Source organism: Trichoderma virens (assembly GCF_000170995.1).
Source record: "Trichoderma virens Gv29-8 chromosome Unknown TRIVIscaffold_6, whole genome shotgun sequence".
Taxonomy (NCBI): Eukaryota; Fungi; Ascomycota; class Sordariomycetes; order Hypocreales; family Hypocreaceae; genus Trichoderma; species Trichoderma virens.
Genome location: NW_014013743.1, coordinates 2,646,917 through 2,671,654, shown reverse-complemented (window position 1 = coordinate 2,671,654; position 24,738 = coordinate 2,646,917). Strand labels below are relative to the sequence as shown.

The 24,738-nt window shown below is 48.8% G+C and overlaps 6 protein-coding genes across 6 annotated transcripts; 5 read left to right on the top strand and 1 right to left on the bottom strand.

Annotated features, from left to right (window-relative positions):
- Window positions 1-2,737: 2,737 nt before the first annotated feature.
- On the top strand, window positions 2,738-6,147 carry TRIVIDRAFT_132648 (uncharacterized protein; the record flags this gene model as incomplete). The annotated part of the gene is made up of 4 exons (XM_014101638.1): window positions 2,738-3,643; window positions 3,710-4,690; window positions 4,772-5,012; window positions 5,264-6,147. Coding segments are annotated over 4 exons (3,012 nt in total), but the record flags the coding sequence as incomplete, so codon positions are not given.
- A 3,579-nt stretch (window positions 6,148-9,726) lies between these two features.
- On the top strand, window positions 9,727-12,075 carry TRIVIDRAFT_201174 (uncharacterized protein; the record flags this gene model as incomplete). Its single annotated transcript, XM_014101637.1, has 2 exons — window positions 9,727-11,947; window positions 11,978-12,075. The coding sequence occupies 2 exons, from the start codon at window positions 9,727-9,729 to the stop codon at window positions 12,073-12,075; spliced, it is 2,319 nt and encodes a 772-aa protein (XP_013957112.1).
- Window positions 12,076-12,275: 200 nt separating this feature from the next.
- TRIVIDRAFT_191531 (uncharacterized protein) lies at window positions 12,276-13,483 on the bottom strand (the record flags this gene model as incomplete). Its single annotated transcript, XM_014101636.1, has 3 exons — window positions 12,276-13,132; window positions 13,197-13,356; window positions 13,475-13,483. 3 exons carry the CDS (start codon window positions 13,481-13,483, stop codon window positions 12,276-12,278), a joined length of 1,026 nt encoding a protein of 341 aa, XP_013957111.1.
- A 620-nt stretch (window positions 13,484-14,103) lies between these two features.
- On the top strand, window positions 14,104-18,955 carry TRIVIDRAFT_222162 (uncharacterized protein; the record flags this gene model as incomplete). Its single annotated transcript, XM_014101635.1, has 4 exons — window positions 14,104-14,658; window positions 14,716-15,316; window positions 15,393-16,014; window positions 16,072-18,955. 4 exons carry the CDS (start codon window positions 14,104-14,106, stop codon window positions 18,953-18,955), a joined length of 4,662 nt encoding a protein of 1,553 aa, XP_013957110.1.
- Window positions 18,956-20,648: 1,693 nt separating this feature from the next.
- TRIVIDRAFT_191530 (uncharacterized protein) lies at window positions 20,649-22,626 on the top strand (the record flags this gene model as incomplete). Its single annotated transcript, XM_014101634.1, has 3 exons — window positions 20,649-20,730; window positions 20,787-21,560; window positions 21,983-22,626. 3 exons carry the CDS (start codon window positions 20,649-20,651, stop codon window positions 22,624-22,626), a joined length of 1,500 nt encoding a protein of 499 aa, XP_013957109.1.
- Window positions 22,627-23,608: 982 nt separating this feature from the next.
- On the top strand, window positions 23,609-24,577 carry TRIVIDRAFT_28727 (uncharacterized protein; the record flags this gene model as incomplete). Its single annotated transcript, XM_014101633.1, has 1 exon — window positions 23,609-24,577. The coding sequence occupies one exon, from the start codon at window positions 23,609-23,611 to the stop codon at window positions 24,575-24,577; it is 969 nt and encodes a 322-aa protein (XP_013957108.1).
- Between the last annotated feature and the right edge of the window lie 161 nt (window positions 24,578-24,738).

Below are 24,738 nucleotides of genomic sequence, written 5' to 3'. Positions count from 1 at the left end.
GAGACTATTGGTTTTTTCTTGTTCATTTTTAGCCGAGACGTGGGAAGAGGGTTGAAAGAAGGAGAATTGATTACAAAAGTAAAAGAATAAAATCAAAGAACAAAGAAGAGATCCGACACGGCCGGTGAAAATGCCTCGCGATGGATTGTTTGGCAAGAGCAGATGATACACAACGTTGAGCTCTACGACTCTAAATCCCAGAACACACAGTTGAGGGCTTCTGTGGGTGTTTATACTGTCCACGGGTGGTGCCAGACCTAAATACAGCACAGCACAGCACAGCACAGCACAGCACCTGCAAAACCCACCAACACCGCTGTTTCACATTGATTGATCTCGATCCCAGGCACAAACACACACACTCAGCCTTGGCGATACCCATACAACCTTGAAGTCGCCCAATCCCGGGCGGCACGATTGTTGATCCGGCTCGTGCCAGAATACAGGTACAATGTCACCAGAATTAGCGGGGGAGGCTTCAGGGGTAAAAAGGGATCTAACGCCACATTACAGAGTACCTATAGCGGGTACTTATAGTAGGTCTTAGTGGAATGGAAATGGAAATAAATACGTGCGTACACTGGGGCAATACACGCAGAATTACTAAGCAGAAATGCCGCCACTTTGTGTGCGCGGAATTTGGGTTTGTGTGCTGATCGTCTGCCAAGTCTCGCTTGTTTTTGATTATCCAATCCGCTTGCGCCATGTTCTGCTCTGTCTCCACAAATGGTCCACTTAAGCCGCCACACATCCCACTGTATATTCTAGCTTGCCTGCGCCTACAAACACGAATGTAGCTTCTAAGGTTATCATATTAGGAGATGTTGAAACTAGAGAATCAGGGCTCTATGCATATACAACATGGCAGGAATGCTTAGATGTAATGCCGTAGGCTGAGCGCCGCAAGTTACAGCGGATTACAGCACTGTAGCTCACAGCACCGCAGGCAAATCCCGTTGCAGGCGCCCCCGGAGGGAAAAAAAAATTCCCGTTGGATATATGCAGTAGGTACCTATGACAGATGGCGATAGCTTGAGCCTTGATTGAACGGGATGACCCTGATTGAACGAGCTGACTGCAATCTATCTAATTGGCCTCGTTCTATCAAAGTGACTTCTATCAATCCGGAAGACCTTGATCGAACTGCAAGACTCTGATCAGCGCAGCTGCTTTGCTTGCCCTTATCAACGCCTTTGGCGGGCATCAGACTTGTAAGTTTGCGTTTGGAGCTATCAACAGGTACCAAAAATAAGCAATCGAGCTGTTGATGGCATTTTTGACATGGATCCAATGGTATTGGCTGGAGACTGTTGCAGAAACGAGCGTGGATGATCAGGCCAAGAACAAAGGGCTTCACAAGGCAATGTGAGAACATTTTGCGACTGCCGCATTCATTGCGTTGGCAGTCCAATCAAAGATATCATGGCTTCGTATGCTTTGCATCTGCAGAAATGAATATGCAAATAGCCTCTCTGAACAGCCCTCAGTATCACATATACCAGATATAGTAGATTCAATGAACAGTACACATAGCTTCAAGGTTCGTTTCAGCAATAATTGTCATCTCATCAATTACATCAAGACCGTGGTTTGGGCTCACTGGGGCATTCTGAGTAAAGCGAAAGATACTAAATGCCAAGTGTAGCTTTTAGATTTGCCAAATTCTTTATACTGACTGGCAATTGGTCAGATTCGCTGTTTTGTGCCAGCTTGGACCGCCCGCCATGTATCGTGAATCTCCGTTGTTTAATGCTGAACTAATGAGAGATGAATGCGCTAGGGAAATTCTGAACGGGTATCCCATACCACATCGATCTGTGGCTACCCCATGGCTGAGACTCTGAGCGCTAGCGAGTGTACATATTCGGCCCAGGCACCTTCAACATACGTTTTAGTGACCATGATATCTGCAAATCACGGCCAACATCCTGGGATATTTTTCTGCTCGTCTCGTACCACACCACCACCCGTCGTAACGCTTCTCTTTATCTTTCCCAGCGTGTTCAGCCGCAGCGTTTAGCGCCGGATGTGACAGCTGATATGGCGGATCCCAATCCCGGTCAGCTGTTTTCAGGCGGGGGAAAAAAGACCAGGGTCGAGCTGCTTGATCACAGTTCTGTGAGGGGGGAGCCTATTTTGATTTGCTAGTGAAGTGGCTATGGCAGTTTCTGGTTTAAACCAGTTTGGATGTCTAGTATTCTTTCCAAGAGGCTGCCTAGAATGACAGCGGATTAGGTAGACAAAGAGAATGTATATATGAATAACCGGTTTCTGCACAGTCGACGCAGCACAAAGGAGATGAATGAAAAATAAGGGAAGGGCTATCCAGCACCCCAGCGACTAAAGATCTTTTATCACCGTTCCATACTTGAATACCTAGATATTGCACAGTCCCTGAAGTATCTGCTACTATCGCTACCTAGTAGTATCTGCTACTATCGCTAGTATCTGCTACTATCCATAGATTCCTCTAATATCTGTTCATTACTACCTCCCAGGCTGCTTTAAATTTAAATACATTGTAGGCTGCTCTGAAACACAAAGAGCTCGAGTTAGTGAGCTGATGGGCACATGTAGGCAGCTGGGATTGTTCAGCTGCACAGAGGGTGAAACCGGGGTGTCGGCCATTTAAGCGCCGAAGCCCATAAAACAAAGGCGAGTGCGGCACAACACCTGAACACCCTTCCTTCCTCTCCAAATCACCATCATCACCACCATCATCATGGGTGACGCCGCAGTCCTCGACTCGGCGACGGCTGAGCAGCTCAACAGCTCAGAAACAAAGAGACTTTTAGACACTATCGACAGCCTTAGAGACCTACGAATTGGGGCCATCGTCGACCTGCCACAGATCGTCGTGGTGGGAGATCAGTGTTCCGGCAAAAGCTCAGTCCTAGAGGCTATATCGCGAGTGCACTTCCCCGTCAGCGATGGCATATGCACTCGGTTCCCTACAGAGCTGGTGCTTCGGAGGGCGCCTCAAGAGAGTACCGACTTGAGAATTAGATTTGATAGCAATAGCAATGCCTCGGACGGTCAAGATTCGCCAGCTACGCACACACCGTTTCATGAAAGCGGCTTCCCCAGATCAGAATTACCTGCCATCATCAACAAGGCAAAAGAACACATGGGCCTTGAAGATGGAAAGACAACCGGCTTCTCAAAGCATGTTTTACGAGTGGAAATCCGCGGCCCAGACATTCCCTCGCTGACTCTGGTTGACCTGCCTGGAATATTCCACTCTGGGTCGTCTTCACAGCCTCAGGAATGGAAGGCGGTCGTTGACGAAATGGTTGAAAACTACATGAAACAGAAGAATAGCATCATCCTCATGGTCGTCTCGGCAGACATCTCCCTCTCCAAGCATGCCATCCTCGACATGGCCCTCCAGCATGACACAGCCAGGGAGCGCACAATTGGAGTCATCACAAAAGTTGACCTTTGCCCCGGTTCAAACCTAGAAGATGAATATCTGAGACTAGCGAGAGGTCAAGAGCCTAGTCACCAGCTTCGCCTAGGCTGGCATGTTCTACGCAACCGAGGACCCAAAGAAGCAGAGGTGGCCTTTGACCAGAGAGACGTCGAAGAGGAAAAGTTTCTCAAGACAGGAGTATGGTCTACATTGCCTCTGGGCAGCCGAGGAGTGGACAGCCTTCGGAAGAGTTTGGGCGCAGCTCTGCTCAAGCAAATCAAGAGCAGTCTGCCCGAGCTCATCAGGGACATTGAGAGTAACCTGCAGAATCGTCAAAGACGGCTTGCAAAGCTAGGAGCAACAAGGGCGAACCCCGACGAAATGCGTGACTATCTTCTCAGCATATCAACAGCCTTTCACAAACTAGCAGAGCACGCAGTGGCAGGAAGATACCACGATCCATTCTTCGGCAGCCTTGCAGACCAACAAACAGTCAGTTCGCTCAGATATCGAAAGCTGAGAGCAGTGGTTCGAAACTTGAACCTTGCTTTTGACATTACCATGAGGTCAAAGGGAGCCAAGTACAAGATGGATTGGGACCAACCTACGCCACCGCAAGGTCCAACTGATGAGGAAATACTGGCCGAGGCCATCAAACATCTCACTGGCAATCTAGTGCCATTGTTGAATCTATACGACTTCCCAGATCCAGTGGTAGAAACCAAAGACGTGGCCTATGAAAGGATGGAGCTGCTCGCATCGGAGAGCCAAGGAGGCGAGTTCTGTGGGATACCAAGCCAAGCTTTCATCATGCAGATTTTCAGAGACCAGATTGAACCATGGCGTCGCATCGCGGAATGTCACATCAACAATCTCGTGGAGAGGGCAGCACTGTTTGTGTATCAGGCATTCGACTACATCTTGGAAGACGACGAGAGAACAAGAGACGCAATCTTGGTCGATTGCATAGACCCGTCATTCGATTCCATGATCGATGCTCTCAAGGGCAAGCTCGATGAGATTATGCGTCCTTACACATCAGGACATGGACTGCCGCTTGAAATAGATTTTCGAACGGGAGTGATGCAACGAAAAATTGAGCGCATCAGGGCGGGTTCTGCTGAGCTGCTCGATGAAAGTGCTGTCGCATACAACACCACAGAGTACCGGATGGTGAAGCCTGAAGATGTAATAAATCTCCTGGTCCAGTCAGAATCCAGCCTGCATAGCTATTTTGGCATTGAAGCAGCCGTTGACGCGATGCTAACGCACTACAGAGTAAGTCGGCGTGGCCCCTACTCCCCCCCTCTATGAGTGTCATGTAGTGAACAGGTGCTGATGGGATTTTGATGAACATAGATGAGCCTGCGGACATTTACGGATAATGTCGTTAACCTAGTCATCGAGAATTGCCTTGTTTCGAGACTCGCCGACGTCTTTTCCGCAAGAGTCGTGACGCAGATGAGCGATGACATGATAGAAAGACTGGCCAAAGAGTCAGACGAAGTCAAGTTGGAGAGGAGCCAGCTGGCGGACGAGATTGAGAAGCTCAAGACGGGTTTGCAAAACTGTCAGCGGTCGCGGCCCCGGGATTTTTCAGGTACCCAACTTTAAATTAAAGAGCCGTCTGATGTCTAAAGACGGGGAAAACGCATGATTGTACATAATGTCTAATATATTAGATAGATTTGCCAGAGACTTTTGTCCAGATAGCACCCAAAACAAGAGATGCTCCAGAGATAGATACTCCTGAGACAGACGTACCAAAGAGAAGAATTCGAGTTAAGCTGCCTCCTACTGTGTCTTTGCCAGAGAGACAGCCCCCAGGCCTGCAAAGCGACAAGGGTAAAGCGCCAGCAATAGTTCATCGTGCTGAACCATCTACGTCTTCGACAAGCAGCGAATCGACGACGACTTCCAGTTCAAGCACTGAAGGGCAATCTGTTGCCACGCCCGCTGCTAGAGGGCCAACGGTTAGTTTGACCACGTCTGCCACTCCTGCTCCTGCGGCGGTCTCTCTCGGCTCGACAATGGCGTCTACGACTGCTGCTCCTAGACAACCTGCCTTTGGCTCTACTACGGCATCAACAACTGCCGCTACTGAATCTTCCGCTTTTGGGTCCGGCAAGACAACCACAGCAACGGCTGCTCCAAAGGCCGCTCCGGTATTCGGTTCAGTTAGTCCGTTAAAGTCTCCCCTGCCGGCATTCGGGTCCGTTTCAGCAATGCAGTCTTCCGCTGCTAATTTGCCGGCTTTTGGCTCAACGACGACTTCTGCGGCGACTACTTCTACAACGTCGGCCTTTGGCTCGACGACTCCCGCTACAGCTACAGCTCCAAGGCCGTCAGCCTTTGGTTCGACGACTTCTGCGGCGACTACTTCTACGACGTCGGCCTTTGGCTCGACGACGTCAGCATTTGGTTCAACAGCAGCTGCTCCGAGGCCGTCAGCTTTTGGCTCAACGACTCCTTCTGTAGCCCCTGCTTCGACGACGTCAGCCTTTGGCTCGACGACTACGTCCACAGCCCCTGCTTGGACGTCACCCTTTGGCTCGACGACTCCCGCTACAGCTCCTGCTCCTGCTCCAAGACCATCGGTTTTTGGTGCTTCGACAACGTCAGCATTTGGTACGTCAGCATTTGGTTCAACAGCAGCCTCTACAGCCGCTGCTCCTACATCGTCAATCTTTGGCTCGACGACTCCCGCTACAGCTACTGCTCCGCGACCACCGGGTTTTGGCTCGATAACCCCTTCTGTAGCCCCTGCTTCGACGGCGTCGGCCTTTGGCTCGACGACTACGTTAGCATTCGGCGGCAGGGCATTTGGGTCGACCGACGTCCCGAACCGTTTCCTTGGCAATGCTCCCATCACCGCTAGCGTTCCCTTTGACGCATATCGCGAAATGGACCTGAACTATGGCGTGCAGCTAGCTTACCAGAATATCGAGTCTCAACCGGGTTATAGAATGTGGTCTGGCGATGAGTTGAGAATGGCGGATTACACGCAGGGAAGACGACCGCCGGCGAGAGCCACTGGGGTCACGGTGTTTGGAGGTCCTGTGGCGTCTCAACCTCAGCCAGGGTCGTAAATTAGTTGGTTAGTATTAAGTGACTGAAATACTAAAACTTTATTAAAAAAACAAATTATAGTACCTGTATTTTGAATATCAATTATTGCACAGTTCCTGGAGTATCTGCTACTATTGCTAGTTTCTACTACTATCGCTACTATCTGCTACCATCGCTAGTTTCTGCTACCATCGCTAATATCTACTACTATCTATATATTCCTCTAATATTAATCTGCTATTATTAATACCCCGGCTGCTTTAAATTTAAGAACGGGATTCTGAATAGCGAGTGTGAGGTGCTAAATACATGTAGTCACCTTCGGGCCCTAGTGACTGCACGTCTCCTATGTAGTGACGATTTTCTAGGCCGAAATTATTTTGCCGAATTGGCCGCCTTACAAGTCCAAACAAGAAAAAATCATGTTGACAGACCAGCCTGATTGTAACTTATTGTGGGGGGGTTTTTTTTTTTTTTACAGCATCTACGTCTTCAACAAGCAGCGAATCGACGACTTCCAGTTCAAGCACTGAAGGGCGATCTGTTACCATACCCGCTATAAAAGGCCAACGCTTAATACGCATAACAACACCAAGAAAAGAGGTTCACGATACATCGCGGGCAGTCCAAACTGGCACAAAACAGCGAATCTGACCAATTGCCAGTCAAATTTTCAGCCGTGGCTAGTGATTGTGGTGGCCCGTTAAAGAAGCAAATCTGGAAGCTACACTTCCCTCAGGTTGTCTCTCGATGCCCCCGACAAGCGGAGCCAAGTTATCCAAGTCCATTTGGCCATCATTGGGAATGTCCGTATTGCCCTCAAGGATGGGAATTATCCTCCGCATCAATGTGTTTCTCGAAATGGTGTTGTTCATATGCTGGAACCTCTGGAAATCGACTTCTGTAAAACGAGATAGCTCGACGCTCGTAGTCAACAACACCTGCAAGATGCGTCCCAGATTGTTCGGCTTAGGAGCTAAACGGCCATTTAGATAGCGAAAGCCTTCGGGAAAGATGTTGTTATTAACAAGACGCAGCTCCAAATCATTGAGATCTGATGTGGAAATGGTGTGCACCGGATGAAGGACGCCTCAGTCAAGATATAAACAGGAACCAAAAGCTTTCGTAGATCAGTTCTCCTCGCCAATATAATGGCATATAGGCAAGGTTGTTGAGATACCAAGTAAAGACTAAAGGGTCGCATATGTTAGATGCAATGAAAACACAATAGATAGTCGCACAAGCTACCTACTGATTCTTCAGAAGATGTACGGTTTTGTCCCAACAGTTGGCTTCTTGGCAGCTCGATGCTGGAGAGATCGAAGGCTTTCGAGAACAGTTGAATTCTGGAAATTTGATATTCCTGGGTAGAGATTCTCTAGGCGGGATCCTTCGCTGGTTTCGTGTCAGCCAATTGGTATATATCCCATAATCATCCGTTTCATTCATGTAGACTAGATGCCCTGATTCACTTCAATGATTAGATGCTGATGCTTCGTTTTTAGGAGTCAAGCACAGATAAGTGCTTCTGCTGGCATAGCCTTGGTATTTTGCATTTAGTGATTCGGTCTCTTACGAGCCTTCTATAGACGCAAGTGGTTGCTATGTCTTACATCCTTTTGTGTGACGCGCCACTGCTGCTTGGCGATCTCTCTCTGCCTCTCCGTGAAGGCGCCTCTCGTTCTCGAATTCTTTACAGATCGCTTGAGCAGCGGCCTCTGCTTCTTGACGAAGGCGCCGCAGCTCTCTGGCTTGGCGGCTTTGCTCTCTGAGCTGGAACCTTGATTCTTCGATTTCTTCGATTTCCTCCCGAGGAATAGATTGCGGTTGATCAAGCGCATATCGCGGGAGGGACATGGGGAAGCGGCTCGATGTTGATGTTGTTTCCAAGCCCCTAAATTACAGGGAGGCCTAAAGCTGCTGTAGCGCGAGCAACAGGCTCTAGCTTAAGTACAAGTACCTACAGTTATGGGCCAAAAGTCTGCGAACCCGAAAAAATCAAAGCACGAACACCAAATTTATGAGGCCTATAAAACACTTGGTATTTTTTTTCTAGATTTGCCGATTAATAATGGCCATCTCTATTTTCTAGAATTAATTACATATTTATGAATGCTATAACTTTTGGTGACATTCAGCATGCCGTTCGCAGATTTTTGGCCCATAACTGTATTAGCAGAGCGGCTGAGCCAGTGGATTTAGGGGTGGCGAGTCTTCCTCTCGCCCATTTCAAGATTGGTCGTCAGTGGACGATACATTCCCACCATCAATCTTCACCTTTACACAACCCCAGATCTCTTCAGTCTCAGCGTCTATCACCTTCCTTCTACCACAAGACAGAACACCTACGGGGAGCGGGGCTTGCGCTTACGGATCGCTCGTGGGCAACGTCTTCTCACTGTTCGAGATGCGTCGCCAGCGCTAATAGGCGGAATCCAAGGACGGACGTCTCCACAGAATATATCCATAGCCTACAGGCGACCTACGGCAACCGCTGTTGAAGCCACAGGTACCTACCCGAGAGAAGTAGTACCTACCCAGCAATAGAGGTAGAGAAAAGTGGCGATGGTAGAGAAAGGTAGAGATATTGGAGGAATATAGCAGCAGCAGAGAAAAGTAGCCATAGTAGCTCGATCACCATGTGAATGAATTCAAAGAGAGGCAACTTTGGGCAATTTCAATGTAATCCACACATGAAACTACTCCATGAATCCACGCGAAAAATTTCAAGTTCAAACATTTTAAGAGACCAAGGCACAAATATATCACACAACTCTCCAAAGCATAAAATAAATTACAACCCGCAATCCACGTTTTATTTTGATCGAATGCAGGGTAATAGAAAATTGCTTACTGTCCATCAAGCGTGGATTGGCAAGTACTAGCGGCCGATCATCAACGATGCCGTTTCATTGGGTGGGTCAGATTACCTAATCCTTCCGCCGAACCCTTATGGACTCCTGCCTCTTGAATCTGCTCTTCTTCCAACCATCCAAAGACACCAAATTTGAATGCCATAGCAGTCGAATTTCTCATCATCTTCTTGTCCACATTGTCCTTGCAGATCCTCTCTCTCGTCATTTCGAAACTTGATTCAACTTTTCGCCTCTGCGCCAGCATCACTGCTGCTTACCCAGTAGCTCAAGGATGTGATACCAAAGTCCAGGTAAGACGATGCTGAGCACTGCTTCTTCTACGTCTGGATAGATTCTTCAAATCTCCATTTACTGTCAGAAAACACCAAAATGAGCTCATCTGCTCCAACAAAGGTAGAGCGCCGGAAGCTCCGGAGAGGCACAACAAGCTGCTGGGAATGCAAGCGGCGGAAAACCCGCTGCCATTTTGAGCAGAGCAACTCAAGCGCCTGCGTGTCTTGCAAGCGTCGTGGATGCAAATGTGTGCTCCAGCATTTCGACGAGCAGTTCTCGGCTACGGACACAGCGGATCAGCCGATTCGAAATCGAGATGTTGGTGAGCAGATGAATCACCTCGAGGGGTTGGTTGAACGACTCGTACGCCAGTCAACCACCACCAGTACCTCGATTCGTGATCCTGACCCCCTCTTACAAGAGCAAAATCCTTCTCATGATACACAAAGCCATACATCCACCAACGACGCAGTAAGCAGAAATGACTCAGCACGGCAAGTTCAGCAAGCGCAAAGTTCCTCCAGTCGTCCACGCAGACTCCTCCCGAAGCTGGACAAGGCACCAACAGGGAGCTCCGTTTCTTCACCAGACAGTCGCTCCAGATCTTTGAACTCATTAACACACAAGTATCCCAAAGGAATGTTGGCCAACACACCACTCCTCCCACCAGATCCAATCAGCGGCTCGCCTCGATGCAATTCGCTCACTTTATTACTACAATCCATCCTCCCGTCCGTCAGCATCACCACTCGCATCATGCACCACAACAAGCTGTTAATGATGTCCATGCACGTGTTTCGAGGCCTGTCCACTGATCCTTTCCGACCTACTCCTCGACAAGTGGCCCGACTAACATCTCCAACACCAAATCCTAAGCCAATTGAACTAGCTCGCAGCCTCTTCCAGCTTGCAATTTGTCTTCAGCAGTCAGACCGCACGTCTGAAATCTCAGAATTATGTCTTAGTCGCTCCAATAGTGATGTTGCAAGTCAGTATTTCGAGGCTGCTTCCCGCTACGTCACCTCACAGGACTCACTTGTCGTCTCCTTTGAAGGAATAGAGACATTGATGCTGGAAGGGTTATATCACGTTTCCACAGGCCAGATACGGCTTGCGTGGCTTGTGTTTCGCCGAGCACTGGGTATTTGTCACCTAACAGGGTTACACATACCACAGCGACGGCGGCAGAACAAGCAGTCCAAGGCTACCAATTGCCAAACATCAATGTGCCTCGCGACTCTATGGTTTCGGCTGATATTCATGGATCGTTATCTGTCTTTGGTGCTCTGTCTTCCAATATCTGTTCGAGACGACAGTTTTATGGAAGACTTGGTGCTGCAAGAACCTCATGAGAAGCTCGAGCGCACCCAGGCCGTGCTTACAAGTCGTATCGTAACTAGAAACGAACTAATGCAACACGGGCGTCTGGCGGATGGGTTCATCTACGATCATTACAACGAGACCAAGGATATTGATTACGAGTTGAAGCGGGCAGCGCAGTCCCTGCCGGCGGACTGGTGGGCTTTTCCACGGCTAAAGGATGCGCATACGAATGCAGAGCTGAAAGACATGACAGCCAAGGTTGTCCTTCAGTTGCATCACTATAATCTTGTCTTGTTGCTTCATCTACCATATGTTTTGCCACGGATTGGAGATTGTCTTGCCGATGATATGATGCCAGATTACACAAATTCTAAAATCTCCGCCATGTTTGCGAGCCGCGAACTACTCACCCGAGCCATCATTCCGATCGGCCCTAATCGCGTGTCCTCTTCGACCCGCGGAAATACTCTTAAAATCGTTCTATCTGCTTTGGCCCTTTTGCTATCCCACTTGGATAGCCATCGCCTAGGTCGCGAAAATGCCATTGGTCATCAACGCCCAGGCGATTTGGTAATGATTGAGCGAGCCATCAAGTGTTTGGAAACCGTGTCTTTGAAATACGATGACGTGCTGTGTTCCTCTGCAGCACAATCATTGAAGAGACTAAGCGCCCTTGAGTCGTCTGCTGCAGATGGAATTGGCTATAGAGCATGGAGTGAGCCCAGTGAGGCGATGCAATTGGAGTGCATCGTTCGAGAGGAAGCGGGTAACGTCGAAATGCTGTTCCCATACGCGGGAACCATTCATATTCTGCGACAGGACTCTCAAAACGCTGCATCGACAAACAATATCGAAACTCACGTAGCAGAGACAAGAAACCCAGATGGTGGCATTCTGACTCCGTCTTGGGCATGGAGCGATTCTCCACTGTCTTTGCTGCCTGACCTTGCCTCTACTGCCTCTAGCAGCGACGATGCACAGGATGCATTGCAAAGTATGTTATTCTCTACTCATGGCATGCAAGATACATGGGGCCTCCAAAGCGGTGATCTCGAATGCATCGAGGGACTCCAAGCGCCACAGCCATTTTTACAGGACTTGGACTTTACGGATGGGATTTGAATGACCAATGCACATTGATATTAGAAACACTCCTTCATTGATTCGGATTTCCCATGGTCTTGATTTATGACAAATGCCAAATAAATTACTATCGGATTTCTGTGATCGAATAAAATGGTCCAGCAGGCAAAAATGGACTAAAGACACTACTTAATACCTCATCTATTTTCACATAGCGCATAGCCCATTCCAGTCGGCGACTATGCCTCGAGCGGCGGAGTGTCGCCAAACAGGTTCAACCCGGGAAAGTTCTCAGGGATTCGGGGACCAATGACTTCGTTTCCAACATTGCGAATCGCCTGCTCTTCTTCTGTGCTCAAGCTGATGCTCATGGCTGCGAGGTTCTCCCTAAGCCTGTGTGGTTCCGTTGTACCTGGAATAGCAAAGATGTCGTCACCTTGCGCAAGAAGCCAGGCCAGGGTCAGCTGGGCGGGAGTAACACCCTTTGACTTTGCGATTTCGTTGATCTTGGCGACGATTGCTAGGTTCTTGTCGAGATTGTCGCCGTTGAATCGAGGCAGCCTGGCTCGCATGTCACCCGCCTTGGTAATGTCCTCTTTCGATTGGATGGCTCCAGTAAGAAGACCTCTACCAAGAGGGCTATATGCGACCACAGCGATACCGAGTTCTCGCGCAGTCTCTAAGAAGCGACGCTGAGGTGATTCAATCTCCACGGTGAACGGATTATACTCCATTTGGACACATGTGATGGGGTGGATCGCAGAAGCACGGCGGAGAGTCTCAGCGCTGCATTCGCTCAGACCAAAATGCTGAATCTTTCCCTCATTCTTGAGTTCAACCATGGTCTTTATCGTCTTTTCAATCGGCGTGACCTTGTCGAGATGATGAACATAGAGCAGGTTGACAAACGGCAGCCCGAGTCGCTTCAACGACTTTTCGATGGCCTGTCGGCAGTATTCCGGAGACGAGTCAACATTGATGCTCATGCCTTCTACTTTGATGCCGAACTTTGTGGAGAGAAAGATGTTGTCACGCTTTCCGGGGTTGGCGGCGAACCACTTTCCCAGCAAGTCCTCGCAGTCACCATACATGTCGGCTTTTACAACCATTGATCAGCCAGTGTGTCTTGTGGATATTCAAGATGTTGTTCCTTGACTCACCCGTGTCCCAGAATCTCTCGCCCATCTCATATGCCTTGTCCAAAAAGGCCAGGCGCTCTTCGTCTGGAGCGGGCAGGCCATAGTGTCCGCTCAAGCCCATGAGGCCGAGGCCGAGGCGAGGAACTTGAGGTCCATTCTTACCCAATGCGCGGGTGACTATCTTGGGAAGAGTTTGAGACATTGCTGTTATTTTTTACTGTCGACTTTGCTGTTGCAGAATGTTGATGTGTTCTGCTTTTAACATGTCAAAGGGGCGATGGATTACGCCCTTTTATAGCAGTGCCCATCTCGCCAAAGAGCTCGCCACAAGTCATCTGGCTATCCAATCGAGAAGTCATTTACATAACTTTCGGCACTACTTCCGCCTATCTCCATGAAATCTTTGCGGCTGCTCTCTTTATTTCACCTCTGTGGTTGGTCCGGAGATCAAGCTGAAGCGGACTGGCCAATCAGCTTTCTTCCGCCGAGATTCTGGACGACAGCCAATCAGCGTTCTTCCGCCGTTAAAGCCGTCGCAGATGGCTCGCTGGTCAGATCAATATGCTACTGTTATTTGCCTACAGAATAGTTCAATTAATATCCAGACATTTCGACCATACTCAATACTTCATCCACTTTCAGCTGTCTCAATCTAGCTTCATCTGTTCTATTCATGCCCTCTCTTGCGGTGCGATTAATGAGTGGCCAATTATTGGGCCAATCAGAAGCAATGTTACAACTGCATGTCCTACGCGAAGCCTCGTCCAATGAGTGTTGCAGTTGCCATTATTACTCATTAATCGAGGCTGAGCATGCTAAAGCTTTGGATGGTTGGGCAGCAAGGCTCTCGCATTCCCTTTCCCCTCTCGCACTTCTTTTCCCGTCACAAGCCTTACTCTACAAGCCATCACCCACGTTGACCACAGCCATGGGCGTCAGAGATTGGCTTAAGAAGCGCAAGGCGAAAGATTCTCGTGCTAATACCAGCAATCAAACTGATACAGCTCATTCTGATGAAAATCAATTACAACAACAGCAAGATGAGAGCAGGGAACCCAGCGAAGCCCCAGATGGCTTGGATTGTTCGAATAAATCTCCCGAAAAGGTCGAGAGTCGCCGAATAGAAGATGCGCCAATTCGAGAGCTATGGGATATAGCATACGAGAAGCTTCGAAAAGAGGATGGTAGGGTCATCGCAGACTATGAAGCTACGCTCATAGGCAGTGTCACCGCTGGCTTAGGTCAAAGTCTCAATTTGAAGCAAAATCGGAGAGAGTGGATGCAAGCCATCTTACAAAGCAAGATGGATGAGGTCAACGAAAATAAGTCGAAGCTCGAATCAGGCGATATTAAAGCTCAAGCAAAAGACGTCATGCAGCTCGTCTTAAACGTTGTGAATTCAGCCAACGGCTACATCGGCAGTGCCGCGAGCTCCAATCCATATACCTCGATTGCTTGGACTGGTGTTAGCTTTCTTCTCCCAGTGAGTCGATCCGCAACCCCGAATATGCCAATTCAATACTTACCAAGGTTACGGTAGCTTCTCATGAATGTATCAGAAGAAATGGCCTCGCTAGCGAAAGGGCTAGATTACATCGCTTCTCTTATTGCACAGAGCCATTTGAGAGAAGAACTCTATGTTGAACGCTATGAGTCGGGATCAAATCATCATGAAAGATTCCAGCCGTCACGTGTCCATTACAAAATTGCTTTGGAGAGACTCTACAGGCAGATTCTGAGATTCCAGGCCAAAATTTGTCACTACTACTCAAAAAACCCCGGCATCCGTTATGGCCTAGATGCCGTCAAGTGGAATGGCTGGGCTCCACTGGTAGATGAGATTCGCGACCGAGAACGCAATTTTTTCGCCGTCGAAGATAGGTGGCGTGACATACAGCGCTATGAGGAACGCCTAGCAATCATAAACTCTTTTTCGGCCATGAATACAAACCTTTCTGCATTAACAGATCGAGAGTTCGCTGATCTGCTGCAATGGTTATGTGACATCGACCCATCTTCAATGTACAACGCCGCGCGTGGCAGGCATGAGGCTGGTACATGTGAATGGTTGATAAAGAATAGCGAGGAGTTCAAGACTTGGGAGACGAGCGGTGGCTCATTGTTATGGCTGCACGGCAAGGGTATGTTTTTTTTGAAGGCTTCAACTGGCGCAAGGCAACAATACGAGTGTTGAAACATAGAACTGACTTGCGATAGCCGGCTCGGGGAAATCAATCCTCACATCTTCGGTCATTAAACATCTTCAACAGCGATGTGCCTCAGAATCATCAAATGTGGTTTCTTACTTTTATTTCAGCTTTAGCGACCTTAAGAAGCAAGAAGTTGACGGCATGCTTGCGTCTCTTATCAAACAGATCTGCTCATACCAGCCCTATACATCACAACTAATTCAGCGACTTCGGATGTACAAGATGAAAGGCGAACGCCCAGATACTGAGACACTTGAAGCAATTTTAATTGATTCAGCATCGGAACTCACCAATTTATACGTTGTTATTGACGCGCTTGATGAGTGCCCTCTGCTTAACCAACAACGGAACAAGCTACTGAAGAGTCTGCGGCGTATCCTTGCCATTTCGCCTAACAATTTCCATGTATTTTTGACAAGTCGGAAAGAACCAGATATTGACAGCAAAATACGTTCCGTCCTATCTTCACCCGACAGGATTGAGATTGACCTACTAGCCCGCCAGCAGATACTCAATGATGACATTAATCACTACATTAAATCGCAATTATCAACAGAAGACTACGCCACGTGGCCACCCAGCGTAAAAGAAGAAACTAGAAAGGCACTCATAGAGAAAGCCGACTGCATGTGAGTTTTGAATTCTAGTACATAACTATTAGATATTGGAATTCATAGTGTATCAAGGTTCCAATACGTCCGGTTTCAGTTAGAAGCACTCCAGAGTCTCTCATCCCCAGCTGATGTACGAAAGGGACTTCGAAACCTTCCTACAGGACTTGACGCTACTTACGATAGAATCTTGGGATCAATCGATCACAATTTCCGGGAACAAGTCATACACTCGCTTGAATGGCTCGCCTTTTCAATGGAGGTCTTATCCATCGAAGAACTCGCCGAGATATTCATTCTCCGCCCTCACAGTGATGGTACATTTGACGAGGCAAGGCGTCTGTTTTCTCCGACAGACGTACTAAAATATTTTCCCGGTCTCATTATCACCCAAAAGGGCCATTCCCCCAGATACTATAATGAAACTCGGACTGAAATTCGGCTAGTGCACTTCTCTTTGAAAGAGTATTTGATATCCAGCAGAATAGTGAATGGCCCTACATCGGTCTTCTCATTTACAGAGATGAACGCCCATCTATCAATCATGCAGTCATGCCTCACTTACCTAAACCACTTGAACTCCTGGGTTAGGAGTCTCGGTGAGAAACTTTTTTATCCAAGCATCGTTTTTTCAACGTATCCACTGTCCGGATACGCAGCGCACAACTGGATGGCCCATCTTGAACAAATTCCTCGTATATCATGGTCAGCTGAGATTACACGGGATGCAGCGAGCGCGCTTGCTGTTAACAGTCAGAGTCTGCTCACTCTCGTCAACATTACCAGAGATTCCTTCGATTATGAGTTGATACTAAAACCATACTGCTTCACAGCTCAGCGGGGTCATATTCAACTGACTGAGATGTTGATGTATCCGGAATATGGCGTAAATAAGTACGTTACGCGAGAAGAGTTGGGCGATACACTCCATGATTTGGCCTTTAAAGGGAAGGTAGATATGATGCAGCTCTTTCTCAAAGCGGGCGCCGATGTTAATGCGCAGGGCGGTATATGGGGCACAGCTCTTGAAGCAGCCGCCAGGGGTGGACATCTCAATGCCTTGAAACTTCTTGTGAGCAGCGGAGCTAATGTCAACAGTCTTTCGAGTCTCACAGGCATACCTCACTCGGCCACCGATTGTCTGAGGTTTCTCCTTGACAGCGGCGCCGATATAAACATGCAAGGCGAATTCCACAGGACAGCGCTTCACAAGGCTGTACAATCTGGTCGCGACGAAAAATTTGATCTGCTATTGGAAAGAGGCGCCGACGTAAATGCTTTGGGAGGGCATGGCACGCCACTCCAGACGGTGTGTAGGGATGAACCGAATTCATACTTGCGACCCAAGGCGCCGACTATAGCTCGATATGTGAAGAAGCTATTAGAGAGTGGTGCAGACCCAAACCTTCGGGGCGGGGATTATGGCACACCACTGCAGCTTGCGTGCGGTAATTCAATACTATTCCCCGACTACCAAATAGCAATGGAGATTGTGAAACTTCTAACTGACAATGGGACTGTTGAAAATGGGACTGTTGTGAATGGGTTCGTTGTGAAGAAATACGACACAGGGAGTCCTGCAACAGTGAAATCGGTACATCCTTCAGCAATCGAGGTGGTGAAGCTACTCCTTGACCATGGCGCCAAGATCGGCCAGTTAGGTGGCACAGATTCGGGAATGGCGCTACATGATGCCTGCGACCGGCGGAGCGTGAAGAATATCCATTGGCTTCTGGATCATGGCGCTGATGTGAATGCAGAGAGCGATACATACGGCACGCCACTGCAGGCTATTATGCGTAGCAGATTTAAGGGCCGCAGGACAGATGAAAGAAAAAGACGTTTCAATAGGGAGATGATGCTGATTGTACAACTGCTCATAAGCAAAGGGGCCCATGTCAACCATATCAACCAAAAAAGCGGCCCCTACCGCACTGCTCTCCAAGCTGCCTGCGACAATTTATATCTCGATGTGGAGGCAATCTGCCTTCTAATCGACTACGGCGCTGATGTGAATGCAGAAGGAGGCGAATACGGAACAGCACTTGGAGTTGCATGTCAAAGTACACGCAGCGGAAATGACTTGATGCAATTAGTCCAACTACTGATCAAGCACGGTGCTGATGTAAATGCCAAGGATGGAAAATATGGAGCACCACTCACAATTGCTTGCAGGGGTGGTACAGAAGAGCTGGTGCGATTGCTGCTTGAATCCGGAGCAGATGTTCGTCACCAGAACTACGCGGCCTGGCACGCAGCTGTTCGGAGCGGTAGCGTTGATATGCTCACGCTTTTACTCGATCAGGGCATCGATATCAACCGTGTACACGAAGAATATGGTACTGCTCTAAACACAGCGATAGAAAGCTGGATTGTCACATCTGTTATTGATCAGGAATCGCATGATAAGGTCTGTTTTCTACTCAAGCATGGTGCTAACGTCGAGGTCAAGGGAGGCAAATTTGGTTTCGCGCTCCAGACGGCATGCGCGCCAGAGTCTTCAGAGAGTACTCTTCCTAGAGACATCGACATTATATCGGGCAGGACAAAGCTCCTCCTCGAACAATGCCCGGATATCGACGTTAATGCAAAGGGGGGAATGTTCGGGTCAGCTCTGCAGGCAGCCGCCTTTTCGGGCCAAACCGAGTCGGTAAGGCTGCTGTTGGCTAGAGGAGCCGACATTGGTGCGCGAGATGGAAAGTGCGGCAGTGCATTGAACGCTGCAATCTTTGGTGGCTACTGGGATATTGTCGAGATTCTGCTTCAGGCCGGTGCCACGCCCGACTATCGTTTGCAGAAGCAGCCTGATGAGGAGTGGCTTCAACGTGTTGGAGAGGGAAGTCTTAAGATAGTTGAAAGGAGGCGGCGTAGGAGTCACGAGGAAAATGGGCGAAGCGCCGTGGCAAGATATAGAAAGTTTTGGGAGGTTGAGAGTGGCTCTGCATCTGGAAGTGAATGAAGTACAGTAGCTAGACACATTTCGAGTACCTAGGTAGCTATAGCGAGATCCGACAGCTAGATCAAGTAGCTAGAGGTAGGCCATACGGATATACTTGTAGGGGAAGTTCTCTGCAATGTGTAGATTGATATCACATCTCTCATTTGAGAAGCAAATCACAGTGTATCCTCTTATGCACCCACTCAAGACGTTCTAGGGCAAAGATGCATCCCAGAAATTGTTTGCAATGACCCAAGATGCGAATATTACCTTGTCCCCTGAAACCTACCGCGTCTTGGATAAAATTTCTGTTATTGATTCGATAATGAACCCATGGCGTTTGGACCTCTGGAAAAAAGAAAAAAGACTCCGTCATCATGAAAACTTACGGGCCAAGGAAGTATTTTTGAAGCTGCCTTGAAACTTGACTCGCATTGTAGTCATCAAGTGGTGCTGTTGGAGGAGATCTATGGTACGTCAACGAAGAGACTGGTAAGGGTGAATTTGAATCCGATATGGGGCCTCAAAAGCAGATAACCGCCATGAAGTGTTGAATTGGATGGAAGAAATGGGTGATGGGATAAATACATGTATAGAGGTGATTTTCAATCCATGGGTTGACATGAGTGTACATGATCTGGATGTTCCATCTCAGCCTCATCAAATAACTCAAAATACCTCAGACAGACCGAGTTACCAATGGTTACGGCAACCCCCCGATATATTAATCCCTACCTACAGACTTGAAGCGTATAGATGAAGCCATCTCATCTAGGCACCTACCTAGGGAGTACGGCCTATCCATTTGACAACGCAGTACCTTGCAGTACCTGATGGGTATATTTTACGTTCAATCAGCATTATAATCTACCTAGTCTCTACCTCGCGAACGGACCTCTCTTTTCCTCCTTCCGCCTCGCTTATATACCCAAGACTGAGGAAAGAACCAGTTGCAGTCACGGGGTCAGGTCTTAACACCAAGGGCACACACAAAAGGCACACACACTTTCTTTCCCCCTGAAAACAAATTCATGACTTTACAATCACAGCCATGAGCTTTTCAAGTCCTTCCATCAATCTTCCTCAACAAGCTTCTCCCTCTTCTGGTGATTCTTCGGCACGCCATATTTGCTGGCATTTGCAAGTTTTCATCTGCAAGTCAACAGCCGCTCTGGAGCCCCAATTAACCAGATATTTCGTGTCCCATTTTCTGTGTCACATTTGTTCATTACACACAATGCTAACGAACCAATATCACAGATACTCGATTCCAATCATACTGCGAAGCCCTGAGCCGCGCTGCCTCCGAATCCCCAGCGAGGCCATAGCACGACAAAGCGTTGTGCCAAGCAAGCGCTAAGCCCCTCCATCGCTGATGCCTTGCATCTGCTGTACTCTATTCATGGCATAATCACCTCGGGATCACTATTCCAGAGTGTCATTTTCAGAGGGATTCTCATCTGGAATTTGTTGGCTTCACCTTGCCTGAGCGTTAGATTGTTCAGCCGCGTACTCGTAAGCTGCGTGTTAGATTTGGTGCTGATTCCGATTGCAGACAACAGCTTGGCCAACATTAGTGCTGACAGCTATTGGCTGCGCGACGCCCTATGCTTCAGCTCCCACGCATAACATAAATGTGTGACACTTGGCCGTCAGTCTTCAACCAAGCTGCAGCTATCTGATTACCCCACGTTTCACACTCAACCAGAACACCATGTGGCCATTTGGGAGCTCCTATCCCGAACGCAAACCTGAGGATGTGGACGGGAAAACATACGACTATGTGATTGTCGGAGGCAAGTCAAAGAAATACCCAAGTCCCAGACAAGATCAGGTGCTGATAATCATCTAGGCGGCGCCGCTGGCTGTGTCCTGGCATCACGCCTCTCTGAGGATCCGAATGTGTCCGTGCTGCTCCTGGAAAAGGGCGTCGTCAACGACAATCTCCTTAGTCGCATCCCGCTACTTTCTCAGAATCCCATGATGGATGGATTGCAAGCGGTGAAGCATCTGAGCCAGATCCCCTCGGCCTTGAACCGGAGGCTGTCCCTCTACTGGGCAGAGGCGCTGGGAGGCTCAACTCGTATCAACGCAATGCTGCTGACTCGAGGCCCACCTGGCAACTACAACGAGTGGTCGCAGGAGTTTGGGCTGAAAGACTGGGGCTGGGAGAGCGTAGAACCTTACTTTCGAAAGAGTGAAAATGCCATTGGCCATCCAGATGCCGAATATCGCGGCCATCATGGACCAGTCGAAACCCGCCAGCCTGCTTATCCATTCACTTGCTATCCGTACATTGAGATAGCCGTCCGCAAACTGGGGCTTCCTGTTCATAATGACTGCAACGACCCAGCATCAAGCGCGCAGGGCTACTTTCGCCTAGACCAGGCGATTGACAGCAATGGGCGGCGCATTTCTGCCTACAAGGCGTGGCTTAGCAAAGAGACTGCTATCGCTCGAACATCACACCTTACCGTGTGTACCGGTGTGACAGCCTCCAGACTTGAAGTCGATACAAAGACTCGCAAGGTGATTGGCGTCCAAATTCGGCGCAAAGGTCAGGCAGACAGGCGTGAGTACTATGTACAGGCACGACGAGAAGTTGTGCTTTGCTCTGGCGCAATAGGTACTCCACAGATTTTGATGAGAAGGTATTCTGTCTAGAATCATGTTTGCAAGAGTGAGGAATAAGCTGACGAGGACAAATTAGCGGCATCGGACCCAAAGACCAGCTTGAGCAACTTGGCGTTCCCATTGTTCAAGCGTCATCCGCGGTAGGCAATAACCTCATGGACCATTTTGCTGTGCCCATCATGTCGCGGGTTCCAACTCGGGATACCATCCACAGCCTGTACAATCCACTCGTGTTTATTTGGCAGTTTATTCTCTGGCTATTCTTTGGTCGTGGCCTCTTGTCAATCTCGTCAACAAGTTCGAGCATCTTTGCCCGTACGACTGCCATTGATGATGCAACTATGCAGGTGCAGACTTCATGCAATGGTAAAGATACAATGGACTCGATGCAGCCACAGAACGCGCCTGATTTAGAGATTATGGTCATTCCCGTTGAAAGCTACTTTGATGTCTACATTACCGAGCATTCGCTTCTGACTTGGCTATGTACATTGGTGCAGCCTTTTAGCAGAGGCCACATCAGGCTTACTACCACAAATCCCGAGCATCCCCCTGAAATCACTCACCCTCTTCTAAGAGATGACAGGGATCTTGAACCGATGCGAAAGGCTATCCGCTTTGCATTACGTCTGGGCCAAGAGTTTGGCCGCTCAGGCTATCCGCACCCTGCGCCTTTGGTCTATGGACCTGGTATGGACCTGGAATACCTCGACCAAAGACTGGGATTCACCAAGCCGCTGCCAAATCAAAAAAAGAAGAGCGGCGGCACAACTGAGCTGCCAGAGTGGCAAAACATTTCAGATGAGGCCATCGATGAGTACACGAAACGTGCCTATCAGAGCGCCCTACACTATGCCTGCACTTGTCGTATGTCGCTCGACGCAGCGGATGGTGTCGTAGACCAGAAATTGCGTGTGTTTGGCGTCAACGGTCTTCGCATAGCCGATGCCAGTGTGTTTCCCAAGATTCCCAGTGCGCACACAATGGCGCCGACGATGATGGTGGCCGAGAGGTGCGCCGATTTCATCAAAGAGACGTGGCGTGAGAAGCGACAGTAGCAGCTGATGTTATGGGTGAATAATATATCTTTTAAGACATAGGATAGATTGCCTTGTTGGAACAGCGTCTGTGTTCGCTGCATTTTTTCATTTCGTCGTCTCTTCTGAACATGGTCTAATTTCAATTTACCAGAACTCGGCTGCCTTTTCAGGTGTATGAGCCTTTCAGCACTAAGACATCCAGACACACATACGGTCAGTGCTTGCAGTTGCTCTTATTAGACATCTGCATTCTCGCTGATCAATCTTAACATCTCCATAGATCGATCTCATCTCGTCGAGGCTATTTCGCGGCCCTGTCGGTGGTCCTCAAAATGGAGCCACTGATTAGTCCTAGCCTAGCTTGGATTGGAAGTCCATTCCGGCATCATTATGGCGATTGTTCTGGCAGCTCTCACAACGTTCCTTGTGCGACTCCGGATGGATATTCTTGAATCGCTAGCCAGGGCATCCTTACGCCCGCATTTGTATGAGAATGGCCAACGTTGAGCTGATCAAGCCTTTGGCCTCGGAACCAATTGCCAGAGGTAGCAAGTGTCTCGAGCTACCACATCAATGGCTTCACGCCATTCCATAACTCCATTGCCAAAAACAGCTTCCTAAAATGCCGCTTCAAAGCGATACATTTTTAACGGCTTCCATGAAGCTTCTCCGCAAAGTGGCGTTATTCGAAGCCTCTTGACTGGCTTCTCCTCTGCCTTGGCTCTGTTCCATCTCCACGCGGGCCATATTCCCCCATCAGGAATCGCTGGAACTACTCGTTTTAGGCAAAGCCACCACGACAATCTCCATGATCGGCGGCCACGAAGCCAAGGCATGGATGCTGTTCAGCAAAATGGATTCATAAGCAGATGACTCCGCACTTTGGATTGCGAGTGCATTGATTGACGTGAATCCTATACCAACAAGTCTGAACACTGAACAAAGAAATCCCATCCCTCGTCTTCATTTCATTTCAATCACCTTTGCAGTACTAGCAATAATGGCTTCCATGGACGCTGTGTTCGCCGCATACAAAAAGCGGCGGGCCGCTCTTGATGCAAGCAACAATCCCTTTGCCAATGGCGTCGCCTGGATCGCAGGAGAGCTGTCGCCACTAGTAGAGGCACGGATCCCCATTGTCGACCAAGGCTTTCTTCATGGCGATATGTGCTACGATGTCCCGTCGGTGTGGGATGGGAAATTCTTCCGCCTGGATGATCACATCACGCGGTTCGAAGCCAGCTGTGCAAAGCTTCGACTGAAGCTGCCAATTCCGAGGGATGAGCTCAAGAGCATCTTGTTTGACATGGTCGCAAAGAGCGGGATGCGAGATGCCTATGTCGAATTAATCGTCACACGAGGTTTCAAGGGTGTTCGAGAATCTAAACCAGAAGACATCGTCAACAATCTGTATGTCATTCTGCTACCATACGTCTGGCTCATGGACCCGGATGAGCAATATCACGGCGGCAGCGCAATCGTCGCACGCACGGTTCGACGCACTCCTCCTGGTGCCATGGACCCTACAATCAAGAACCTTCAATGGGGCGACATGGTGCGCGGAATGTATGAAGCCAGGGATCGTGGAGCCAGCTATCCGTTCCTTACCGATGGAGATTCCAACCTGACAGAGGGATCCGGATACAACATTGTCTTTGTCAAGGACGGCGCCATTTACACGCCCGATAGGGGAGTGCTGCACGGCATCACGCGCAAGACTGTCATGGAAGTTGCTCGTGCCAGTGGGATCGATGTTCATGTTGAGGTGGTGCCTGTCGAGATGGCATACACGTGCGATGAGATATTCATGTGCACAACGGCTGGCGGCGTTATGCCAATCACGACTCTCGACGGGCAGCCCGTGAAAGATGGAAAAGTTGGACCGATAACGAAGACGATTTGGGACGGTTACTGGGCGATTCACGATAATGCTACGTATACTACCGAGATCGATTACTTGGCGAATTGAATGAGATGACGGAAGACGTTGATGACTGGAATTTGTTTAGACTGAATACATCAAAGTGATTTGATTTGATACTGACTTTTCAACAACGTGCAGGAGGGAGGAAGTTGGGGTTCGCTGACAAGCTTTCTCAAATGCGGGAAACGCAGGCCATGCCGCTCTCG